Source organism: Lontra canadensis, unplaced genomic scaffold (genome assembly GCF_010015895.1).
Source record: "Lontra canadensis isolate GAN:19392208 unplaced genomic scaffold, GSC_riverotter_1.0 scaffold217, whole genome shotgun sequence".
Taxonomy (NCBI): Eukaryota; Metazoa; Chordata; class Mammalia; order Carnivora; family Mustelidae; genus Lontra; species Lontra canadensis.
In genome coordinates, this window is record NW_022631211.1 from 383795 (window position 1) to 396210 (window position 12416).

A 12416-nucleotide genomic window follows, 5' to 3' on the forward strand; every position below is an offset into this window, starting at 1 on the left:
GCCACCTTTGAACTCGCTGTCCATCAGGTGCTTCTTGCTCCTCTGCAGGAAGAGCAGCAGGCTCTGCAGCTCCTCACAGTTATTCTGAGCTACAGCTTCAAAGATCTTCCTGCGATCGTAGAGCTTGAGGCTCTTCTCAGATCCGGCAGTGACAGAATCATGGGACGGCTGCCTGGGGGCCAGAAAACCCCTTCATGGAACTATTCTGACCAGGGAGCATGACAGAAGCCCAAGGCAAACCAAACGGGAAAAAATACATGATATAAAACCCATGCCTTAGTCTAGGTGACTGTCCAGGAAACTGATGTAACAAGGAACCGTGGGGGTGCAAGTGCCCTCATTCCATCCCCAGCCCGCCAGTAGGCACCCTCTGGAAAGTCTTTCCTGCCACCACTTCCTCCAATACCCAAGCCACTCACTTCTCCGCTTGCCCAGGAGCTGGGGCTCTAGGGGCATTGTCCTGGAGGGGGCTGGAGACAGGGGTTTGAAGGGTTTGGATGGCCACTGCCAAGTGAAAAATGCCCCTATACTGGCCTGAGGTGTTACCTAGTCTATGAGCCCTTCTAGACCTGCCTTGGTGGAGGCACTTGGTGGGCTCCTCACTAGAATGGTTCCGCCCTCTCTGTCTGAAAGCCTCCCGGCTTTGAGCTTTTCAACTTAAAGTCTAAATGTTTGGGGCTGGTGAGCATTGAGGACTGGACACCTGGAAATCAGCCGGCAGCTAAGATCAGCATATACACCAGCATCCATGACCATGTGTCCCAAAGCTGCTATGAGGGCAGATGTTGGACCACATGACTTCTGAAGGGTCCCCCGCTCCCTGGCTCTGTGACCCACAGCCCAGAAGCTAGAGCACCACGTGGTATCTCCATAGCTGGGGCCTCAGCCAGAGGAGCCAGCTTAGCTCCTGGTGAAGAAGGGGGTCCATGCTCCAGATACAGCTTACCTGGCACATGCGGGGCCATCCTTGTGCTTCTGGATGATGACAACAGGGTTGACTGTGATGGCTGGGCAAGAGGCTAGCTGGCCTTCTTCGTAAGAGCAATCCATAGGAGAAGCCTCCTCTGAGTCACACTTCCCAAAAAGCCGGCTGCGGCTCTTAGCCGTGGGGAAGAAGTGGGGCTTGGCTGGAGCTGACCTGGAATTAGGGTCTCCATCCAGGGGGTCTGGGCAGGAGTCCTCTTGGGATGGGTCCTCAGCCTGCCCTGAATCTGAGCTCCCCCATTTCTTCATCCTTGCCAGATCCTTCGTGGCCTAAGAGGCAGCCTGCAGGCAGCCACGAAGATGAGGTTTGTTCCCAGCTCGAGGACAGCATGATTCTAGCCCACATCTGCCCTCCTTGCAAAAGCCCCTGTGAAGCAGCTCACCCCAGAGGTCCAATAGCTGTCGGCACTAGCCCCCTAGAACTGAAGCTTCCGGAGGTGCTGTACCTCCTACCCCAGGCGTGAACTGCCCTAGTAGCCCCATGGGCATGGGGCTCAGGGGTGAATGGGTCCCCCAGCTCGGAGCCATCAGGCTCTGAAGGTTTTGAATGTATTGCTCTCCTCTCTGGACCTCAGGTGCCTCTTCTGCAAAGTAGGATGTTAACCACTGCTCTGCCTCCCTCCAAGATCAAAGTAAGGGAACCGATGGGAGTGGCTGTCATTGACTGCGCATTCAGGAGAGAACAAGGTGCTGAGGATGGCTCAACCCTGAAAAGCAGGGCAGGCTGTATCTTCACGAACAAGGTGAGCGGCGTGTCCCTGTCACCAGCCATATTCTCACGGGCCTTTGCTCTTTGACCCGGTTGGCCCCAACTGTTGAGTTTGTAGGAGATTTTTTGCACTTTTGGTCATTTCTGTGAAATTGGCATATTTCAAGCATCCCTGAACTTGGAAATTTTAAATGATTCAGGGCTGGTTCAGGCCTTCTGGCACATGTGGCTGTGAACTTGTTTTGATACTGCTTTCCATTCACTCTCTAACCTCCTCTCCCACTCTTTGCTCCATCCAAGCAGGACATCCCCACTGTCTAATACCCAGGGCTCTCCCATATCTCAGGGCCTCCACCTGGGGTGCTTTTTCCTTTCTTCTCCTCTTGCCCAAATCCTACCACCTTTAAGATGCCAACTCCCCTTGGCGTCCAGCACGGATGCTGCCTCCGCCACACCCCCAAGCTCTGCACTGGCCATGCACCCCACCCCTCCAGAGTGGCCCAGTTGGTTGTCTATCATCCTTCAGTCTAGCAATTTCTATCTGGTACTGCCTTATCTCCCCCATAACCTATGACCTCCTCTTGAGCAGGGAGCTTGCCTGACCCCCCCCCCCCTTATGAAAAAACGCTGGGCTGGTCTCTGTGGAGGACATGAAGGAGATCAGATACAGCCCTTTTTGTTCCCATTTGCATAGAAATTGAGATTCATATTCCAGCAGTGGCTGGATTCCAGAAAATAGCCACGGAAGGAAAGGGAGTTGTCCCCTAGGCCTGCATTTTCAAGTGCAAGTTCAGACAGTGAACACTCAGAGCACATGGCTGGGCCTTGGCAATAAATCAGCTACCATCTGTTGCCCAGATCCTTGGGGGAAGAAAATGAGGCTGCCTCACCTCTCTGCATCCTGTGAGTAAGACAGACCCATTTTCCCTCCTGCCTGTTGTTCCTCCTTCAGGAGGGACTGAGTCTTTCTCTGGGTCATCCATTAAATGGAAACCCTGCAGCAGGAAGTGTCCCGGCCTCAGAGAATCCCACTCCTGACCACTCACCCATTTGTTCATTCCATCACTCAACACCTATGTACGGAATCCCACTGGGAACCCAGGCCCCTGCTGGGGGCACAGAGAGTGCTCAGGCCCCAAATGAGACAGAACCTAGGTGCTGGCTGGGGCAGGGCTATCGCAGGAGGGGCCAGGGTACTGAAGGAGGCTTTAGGGAGGAAGTGACAGAGGATCTGGGCCCGGAAGAAGAGCAGGGTTGGTCTGAAACTGGGAGAGACGATGAGGATCCCAGACTAGCTGATAGGAAGCCAGTGGGACTGGCTTGCCCAGGGTCAGAACCAGATGGCTGCTGTCCTTGGATGTCAAGGAACAGGATGTGGACATTATTGTGTGGATGGTAGGAAGCCACAAGAAGGTTCAGAAGCATGAAGACTGGCATTCATCTATACTTTCAAAAGGTAACTTCCTGTCCAGGACCGTTCATACTGTGGGGAGCACGTTACCTTTAAAAGGCATAGGAGGCTAGGAAGAATGAAAATAACTGACATGTTTGAGCATGTGCTGTGCAAAGGTGAGTGCTGTTTGAACACCTCACATGTACTCACTTCATTTTCACTTGTCTGAGAAGTAAGCATATGACAGTTGAGGAGATGCACACACAGCGGTTCCCTGAGGCCACACAGGCAGAGGAGGAAGCTGGATCTGATATGTGGCAGCCCGGCTCCCAAGCGTCTCCAGCACTCCACCACCTCTCTGAAGGCTCGGGGCTCTTCTCAGGCATCAGACTCAGCCCCAGATCTCATCCCAGAGTGGGGGGGCTGATCAGACCAGGGTTCCCCAGCCCTGGGGACAATCAGGCAGGGACAACACCCTTCCCATCAGAAGCCCCAACCTGTAGAACCTTCCTGCTCAAACAAGTATCCCAGGAAACTCAAGGCCCAAAATGAAGTATGAGTAAGATCCAGGCCATATGCCAGGCGTGGCTCTCCCAGGGCTATCCCCTTGGATAGGCCTGGCCACAAAACCAAGAATAAAGCTACTTCCTGACTCACAGCTCTTACCAGCCCAATAAGAGCACTTGTTAGCAGGAGCGTCCACAAAATCGTTCTGCGATGTTCCTTTTTGCCTCTTCCTCTGACTGGTCCAAATCTAATCAAACCCAAGAAACATGAAGCAGCCTACATGGTAACATCATTCAGTAGGTCAAGAAACCCCAAGTCTGCCCCACATGTCCCGCACCTGATTCCCTACCGGAAGCCAAGCTTCTTCAAGAGCAGAGGGAAGGACAGGGACTAAGAAGCTATTTGTTTGGGGCTGTGGGGTAGACAGGGACAGGAAAGCCTAACACTGCCAGGCCTGGGTGTGTCTAGTACATGAGTCCCATGGCAATGCACCTGTCACAGTTGAATGTTCTGCAATGATGGGGTATTTCCAACCATGACTTGGGGTGTTTGATGGAGACAGTGGTTCTGATTTCTGCAAGATTCACAAACACCAGTCTGGACTAAAGGATAGTCTTGAAAAAAATGACCCTGCTCAGCAAAAACGTAGCTTGGCCTCTGGGCCTTCCTCAACTCCAGAGCCAGGGAGGACACGGCCACCACCTAGGAGAAGCCTCCCTTTTCTCCCCAATCCAGATGAGACATACTGAGGTGCAGCTCTCCTGCTCCCTCTCTGCTGAAAGTATCTGTCTGTGTCTGGCCTCCCCACAGGCTCTTAGGAGCTGGCCCAGGACCCAGCCCATACCTTTCTTGCCCTCTTGGCCTACCTGAGCATTTCCTAAAGAGGAATGGAGACCTGAGGGGCTACCCAACCTATGGATGAAGAGCCAGAGGAACTCTACCCAAAACAGAGAGTGACTGGAGCCTGGACAAGAACCCAGAGCTCCTGTCTCCCAGCCCAGCACCCCCTTAGTACAGAGAGGGCAATGTGCTGAAACCTCCACCCACAAACCACTGGCCTCTGCAGGACCCATGGCCTCTTTGCTCCAGGATGAGGGTCCAGGATGACTCAGGTACAAATAATACACATTGACCATGACAACCTCCCCTATCACCTGCCAAGTGTTTATGATTAGCCACGCTAAATGCTCTATATGCATCCCCACACATCACTTATGCACCCCCACGACCTTTGAGGTAGTCACTGTGGTTATCCCATGTTCAGATGGGGTAACTGAGGTGCTAAGAGGCTAGTTGAACTGCTTATAATCACACAGCTTGACAGAGGCAAGGCCTGGCTTCTGACAAGCTCACTATGCCATTCTAAAAACTAACATCGACATTGGCCATCAAACAACAAAAAGAACTCACCAGCTAGATGCAGGCACAGCCCGGACACAGCAGGTACCAGGGAGCTCCGAGGCTATTGTTAATTGAAGGGAGAGCTGGAATGGTGTGGGGAGGAAAGCTGCCTCTCCTGACTCTGTGAGGGTCCTTGGCCCCTCCCCAGGTCGCGGTTGCTCTGCGCTGGTCAGGATGAGCTGTGGGTACACTCTGGCACTCAAGGAAAATGTTTCCAGCAATGGCAGCAGCTGCTGTTGCCGTGGCTGATTCCCAGAGGATCCCAGAGCTTTTCCCATCATTTTTGCCCTTTTTCAGAAACCACTTAGCTGCTGCCCCGCCTCCCACCATGCCAGGGGCTGCAGTGCACTTAGCCACAACACAGCCCAGAACCAGCCAGAGCTGTGACCTCAGCTCACAAGGAAGAGAAGGGCACTGCTCAGGCCTCCCAAACCCACTACCCTTACAGACAGCGTGGTCTGGGGAAAAAAACAAAACAAAACACGAATTCACTTTTACAACCAGAAATGTCAAACCCAGCACCATGTAGAAGGAATGGAAATGATCATGTCACCCATCCTACAGTCCCGGCTTGGCATCTATGGACCTGGTTTTGAATGCTATCTTTGCCACCAGCTGTGTGTGACCTTGGATGAGTCCTTGCCTCTCTCAGGCCTCTCATTCCCTGTGGAACCATGGTGTAGGGATTGAGGTGGGAGACTTCTGGGTCTGCCAGGTCCCAGCTTCACTCAGCTGGGATTCCTCATGGAACCACAGAACCGTGGTGTAGGGATTGAGGTGGGAGGCTTCTGGGTCTGCCAGGTCCCAGCTTCACTCAGTTGGGATTCCTCATGGAACCACAGAACACAGGAAATTATTTTGTCTATTTCCTTGTTTCTCTTAGTATGATCCTAAATGCGCAGGAGAAAAGTTAATACAGTAAGGCTTAATTCCCTCCCAGAATATGGCTGAGAAAACTGCCAGGTCCTTCTGAGTATGCATTCAGTCTGCAGCCCAAAATGTCCTGCAGAACCCAACCTGGCAGCTGCCCATAGGAACCCTACATAACTCCACAAACCTCAGGCCCCACACAGCCTGAAATGAGCAGCCACATGCCAGAAGTCCCATCATAGCCCTACTTGGAGTAGCTCACAAGGTTGACCCTTGAGTCAAGAGAGCAGAGTGCAGACACTGCAAGGACTTTGCATGCCATTGGACAGTTTAGAGAGAGGCTGTGCAAACTCATTCTCCCAGGCCACCCAACACCCTGGGCAGTGGCAGGGCAGAGATGGCCAGACTCATTTCAAACGTGAGAAGTCCGTGCAGTTAGCTGACTGCCCAGGTCATGCTGTTGGTCTGGGTATGGAAGCCAGGCCCATCTCAACATGCCATACCATGCCCCCTGCTTAGACACCTTCCTAGCTGTGTGCCCTTCCATATGTGCCACTTTAGCTGCAATTAAAATGAACCTTTGAATTCATCCCTTTTCTGAAATTTTGGTAAAATCCATATAACAGGAAAAATATCATTTTAACCATTTTAAGCATACAATTCAGGAGCATTAAGTACATTCAAAATGTGGGGCAGCCATTACCACCATCCATCTCCAAAACTGTTTTCACCTTGCAAAGCTGAAACTCTATACCCATTAAACGCTAAATCCCAACTGCTCCCCTCCTACAGCCTCTGGAAACCAGTCTACATTCTGTGTATGAATTGGATTACTCTAAAATTGTCGTGTAAGTGGAATCACGCTGTATTTATCTTCTTGTGACTGGCTTATTTCACTTACCATGAATCCTCAAGATCCATCCCTGTTATAGCAAATTGCAGATTTCCTTCCTTTGTAAGGCTGAATAATAATCCATCATATGTTTATACTGCATTTTATTTAGCCATTCATCTCTCAATGGACACTTGAGTTGCTTCCAACCTTAAACTGTAGGATGAACTATGCTGCTGTGAACAGGGGTGTACAAATACCTCTTTGAGTCACAGCCTCCAATTCTTTTAGGTTTCAATTCCAGAAGTGAGATTGCTGGATCATGGAATTCATTCTTCATCATACATAACTATCTGTTACCTATATTTGAAAAACTCCCCAGTAGTGACCTCTCAGCCTACAAGTTCTCTGAGTCACTGTTCCTTCTAACCAAATGTGTGGGCCAGAGGTGCTGCAGGGAACCCCTTGGTATGGAGACAGGCCTATGCTATCTTAGGGACAGCCTTGGGCTCACCAGGGCCAGGTCTCAAACATGGGCAGCCCTGGGGAACAGGTGGGAGACATTGGAGAAAGGCACTGAGACAACTGGCCAGCTCAGGGGCAAAGTCCAAGAAAGGGGCAGGTTGCACTTCACCAGAACCATCCCCTTGGCTGAGGTGATTTCTGCCTCCAGTGAGGACAATATACATCACTAAATGTGTCCCCTTTGTAACAGAGCCATTGGGTGCTGACAACATCTCCCAGAGTCTGCATGGTACCCTGCATACTGTGAGGGCTACAGGGGAAATCGTAGCCCTTCTCATCCTTCTCTGACTGCTTTTTCTCAACACACGGGACCTCCTCACAACTGACACTTATATCCTCCTACCCTTTTCTGAGACTCCACTCCTCCAAGGACCCATCTGACTTTCCCAAGCCAGGGACTCCCTCATGCAGGGGTCCAGCCCTCCCCTCTGCCCTGAGCTCCATCCCTACCTCCTGGAATCTCCAGATGAAGACCACACAGCCCTTCCACTCAGCATATCCAAGCAGACTCCTCTGCCCTTCACAGTCCCCTCTCCTAATGTTCCTGCCTATAGAGACACCAACTTTCTTGTGGTCACCAAGCCTGATATATTGTCATCTCAAGCCTCTCCTTCTCTGTTCTATCTGGGCTACATTTCCATAGCTCACATCTATCCTTCTCTGTAACTAGCAGCTACTTCCTCTCACCTAAGGCTCTGGAGATACCTTCCTTCCCTGGCCAAGCACCCCGATTTACCACGTCCCAATCCCAGTCCTGGAACATCATCCTGACTGTACTTAACAAGGCCTTATCCTTCAGCCTGGCACCCTGAGCCCACAGCCCCGGTCCCCTCTCCCACCGCAGCCCAGCCCTTCCTGTCACCCGGACACATCTCCTCCCTAGTCACACCAACTGTGCCTGCCTCCACGCTCTTCCCCTGCCCTTCTTTGGCCCAATGTGCTTGCACTGTGCATCCACTTAACATGTCTTTAAGGCCCAGGTGTCAGGTGAGACCTGTGATTACTATCATTCAACTCCCACATCCTCCAAAAAGCCTCTCTATCAAGGGCCCAGTCTAAGTACTCACCTCTAAACTCTTACAGAAATCTCAGCATATGCCTTCCTGTAACAACTGGTGCTTGTGATCACAATGACAATAACGGCAGTAGATCCTTATTAAGCCCATGCAGTGTGCATGGGGTAAGCACTTTGAGCATTAACTCATCATACTCTCACAGTTTCATGAGGAAAGTGTGATTTTTGTCCCCAGTTTATGGATCAAGAAATGAAGTGCAGACAGGCTGTGTAACCTGCCCAAGGACAGGGACAACCATACCAGTCTTGTCTGAAGCTTCCTAAAGCTTGTATTGAGTTTTAACATCTCTGATGTTTGTGTCTTATTTCACAGACTTTAATGGCTTCAGGGTGACAGGGCTCTCACCCCCTCAATTTTCCTTCTCTAAGCCTAGTTCCATGCCTTACCCAAGGTAGCACACTGTATTTATTGGCATTGTTTTATCTGAGCAAAATCTGCACTGAGTGGTTCTAGTAAAACTCATGAAATGGTGGCACAGACACTGCCTGAGAGGTGAGCACTGCTGTCATCAGCCTAGTTTTCTGGGTCATAATGGGCAACAAGGTGTTCTACCCACTCCCCTCTCCCCAGCTTCCATAATTCTTTAAGGGTGTTCTTGAATCTATGTAATGATGTACCCATTAAAATTCTTCGTAAGTAGATCATGTCTAAATGATGCATTCTGGGAGGGAGCACCTACTCGAAGCTCAGGTCTGATGGGGACAAAGAGCAGTGGAGGAAAGTACTAAAGGCTTCACCAGCCAGTGTGTGGGCCGTCTGCTGGAACCCACGTCACAGTGGCTGTTCCCCTAGAGTTACCACCAGGGGGCACATTGACTTAAACTGAGCCCTTGACGCTGATGAGAGAATCCTCATTTCTTTTCTTCATCCATCTGGGTCCTGGATTTGAAGCCAGACTTACTGGTACAGCTAGAGACCAGCACACTCTCCTGTGCTGAAAAAGCCTGATTACCAAAACTGTCAGCCTGGCATTTCTGGGAGGAACCAGGTAGGAACCTGTACCTATACCCCACCCAAGGACAGTGCCGACTCTACTAGTCTTGTCTTGAGCTTTCTAAATTTTGTGTTGACATTTCATGTCCCTGATCTTTGTGTCTTGCCTCCCAGATTTTATTTTTATTTTTTTTAAGATTTTATTTATTTATTTGACTGAGAGAGGGAGAGAGAAATCTCAAGTAGGCAGAGAGGCAGGTAGAGAAAGAGGGGGAAGCAGGCTCCCCGCCAAGCAGAGAGCCTGATGCAGGGCTCGATCCCAGGACCCTGAGATCATGACCTGAGCCCAAAAGCGGAGGCTTAACCCACTGAGCCATTCAGGCGCCCCGCCTCCCAGATTTTAAATGGCTTCTGAGATCTCAGATGCAGACGGCAAATGGCAAGCCTGGAAGAAAATGACTTTCCTTTCTGCCTTTGGTCTGTGTATTAGCATCGGCGGGTACCCATGTGAGTCAGAGCAGAGCTCTGCGAGAGGTGTCAGCGTACTCCAGAAGTGGGTGGAGCAGCCACCTAAGCCAGAGAGGGATAAGGCATCCAATAACTGGGCCCTGCTCTACACAGCTGGGACCCAGGGTGGGGACTGGGAACAAAAGGGAGAAGAGATGGGAGGGCTGGAGCATGGGCAGAGAATGGAGGCAGGAGAGGAGGTCCAGCTGTGCTAGATGCCCACTGCATAAATTTGGGCTGACAGCCGAAGCTCTGGGCCTGCTTCCTCCATCCACAAAATGGGCAAAAGTACCTGCCCTACCTGCTTTACAGGGCTTTTCTGAGGATTAATAAGGATACCGGGTGTGAATAGTCTCTGTGAGCTGGTAAAGCTCTGGACAGGCGTGGGGGATTATGGTTCTCATCCTCATTATTTCAAATGAGAACCGCATCTGCTGACTGTTGAGCTATATCCGGCCATTAGCTCGAGGTTCTGACTAATCGTTTTTTAATGAAAAAAGAACAAGATTTGCTTAATGTTTCATGACTCATACAGTGAGTATCTCTAAACCCAGAATCTCTCAATTTCAAAGACATGATCTGTCCATCTAACTGTGGCTGAGACAAGAGGTCAGGTGCAAACTGCCCTCTTTCCTGAGACCACTGGGCACTAGCAAACCCACAGCAATTGAGTAGGATGAATAAGATGGTCTCTGCCCTCAAGGAGGCCAGGATGCATGAGGAGGAAGACCTGTTAGGCTCTCTCTGATGCTTTACTTGGTGGGGAGCCCTGTAATAGGCACAAGCCAGAGCCCAATAGGCCATGCCATCAGCAAACACTGAGAGCTGTCCTGGATGCCAGCTGCGATTATAATCCAGTGACAAATATGCTGCCAGGGAGACTGTAGCAGGAAGATGGCATTTGAGCTGGGCCTCGGACAAGGTATAATGTTCTGCCCTAGAAGGAGGACATTACAAACATAGGCATCAGCCCAAGATGAAGGAGGAGGACAGGGAAGAGAACAGCTTAAAAGGAACCCTTCCCTCAAACAGCTTTCAGTGCAGTTGAGAAGAAAAATAGAGAACATGAAAACCATATAAGCATAATATGGATCTAGTCACAGTCAAGAGCGAAAAGAAAGGTATGTGTGGCAGTCTCTGCCTCCAGGTTGGTTCGGGCCACCTCTCATGGGCTGCTTTCTAGGCCCCTCCAGTTAGGCTCCTGCCTTCTGCAACACCCATTCTCCAATCTAGAGTCTGCACACTGGCAGTTATACTCCTAAAGCCCCCAGGAAGCCTGTCCTCCATTCCACTGCCCACAGGATAAAGTCCAAACCCCTCCATCTGTCATCCAAGATCCTTCACAGTTTGGCCAACATTTCCAGTCACAAGTTCTATCACACCCTTTCATATGCCCTATGACCAAGTTACACCAGACAATTCATCACAGCCTGCTCATGCCAGTCTTTCATGTTAATACATTTGCTCTCTCAGCCTAGAACGCCAAAGAAAGTGGGCTCTGGGGTTGAATCCTAGAGCTGTGATCTTAGGTAGGTTACTTACCGTTTTTGTGTCTCAGTTTCTTCATCTGAGCAATGAAGAGAATAGTACCTATCTTTTAGGATCACCGTAAAGATCAACAGGTCCAAACAAGTGAAGCTTAGATTAGCTCCTAGTACAAAGCAGGTACTCAAAAAATGTTAACTGTTTGTTGCTGGTATTGATGGACTGAAACTCTCAAGGTTTAGCTCAATGTCACTTACATAAAGAATGAATTGTTGCTCCTTCTGCACACACATACATCTGGGCTAGTGTTAATTTCATTCCCTAGTGATAGAAATTCAGCAACTCATCATTGTGTTGACAGTAAACTCAGCTCCTAGTGGGTGTCAACAAATGTCTGGGTCAGTGCTGGGAGCATCTGAGGCTTCCTAGGTCTGGTCTCTACTGTGGCTGCGGTGGTCAGGATACACCTAGCTATGCTGTGGTAACAAACAACCCCCAAATCTCAGGGGTTTCAAACATCAAAGGTTTATTTCTCAATCACACTGCATGTTGTTCATTCTTTGGTGAGGGTTCTACGCCATACTGTCCTAACACGGAACCCACACTGACAGAGCCTTTCTCTGGGACATTACCAGTCACTGGTGGCAAAAGGAAGGGAATGTGACAAATCACGCACTGACTCCTAAAGGCTACACAAACTGGCCTGAAGGCACAGAACAAGCGACACTCTTCTTGTCACCTTTTACTGGCGAAAGCAAATCAGGGCCTATAAGATCAGGACACAGGTAAACAGTCCTCAAGGCCAGTGGCTCATATCGGGATCATGCTGGTATCAAACACTTCTTGGTATACCTTCTGGGAATGACAGCAAAAGCAGTGAGTGGTTTGTGACTTCAGGCTGAAGAAATGAGGCCCTGGGAGCCGTCCTCAACCCACCTCCTGCAGAGGCTTTAGGTCATGTGCAATAAAAACAGCAGCAGAGCTCTGAGCTGACGAGCTTGGACAGGGCAAAACTCAGCCCTCGGGGATAGAGTGGACATGTGGGAAGGGAAAAAAGTTCCAGCACCATACTGGGCACTGGGCTGGGCTTCCGGGCCTTGCATCCATGTCCTAATCCTACATTTACAGACTCCATCCACAGCGCTCTGAGAACGCAAGACAGTCTGCCTTCCTGAAGTCAGAGGGCCGATTCTT

The 12416-nt window shown here is 50.4% G+C and overlaps 1 protein-coding gene across 3 annotated transcripts in view; it reads right to left on the bottom strand.

Moving 5' to 3' along the window:
• The window catches only part of TRPV1 (transient receptor potential cation channel subfamily V member 1), a 43954-nt gene that overhangs the window by 25716 nt on the left and 5822 nt on the right, over positions 1 to 12416 (bottom strand). Inside the window, exons 1-3 of one of the 3 annotated variants that reach the window (XM_032848996.1) lie at positions 5004 to 5472; positions 947 to 1266; positions 6 to 172 (exon numbers count right to left, since the gene is read on the bottom strand). In XM_032848996.1, the coding sequence (XP_032704887.1) occupies positions 6 to 172; positions 947 to 1233 (454 nt within the window). In that variant the 5' untranslated portion in view covers positions 1234 to 1266; positions 5004 to 5472. Of the gene's footprint in view, positions 1 to 5; positions 173 to 946; positions 1267 to 5003; positions 5473 to 12416 lie in introns of those variants that run through there. The other 2 variants (XM_032848995.1, XM_032848997.1) reach the window with 2 other exon arrangements.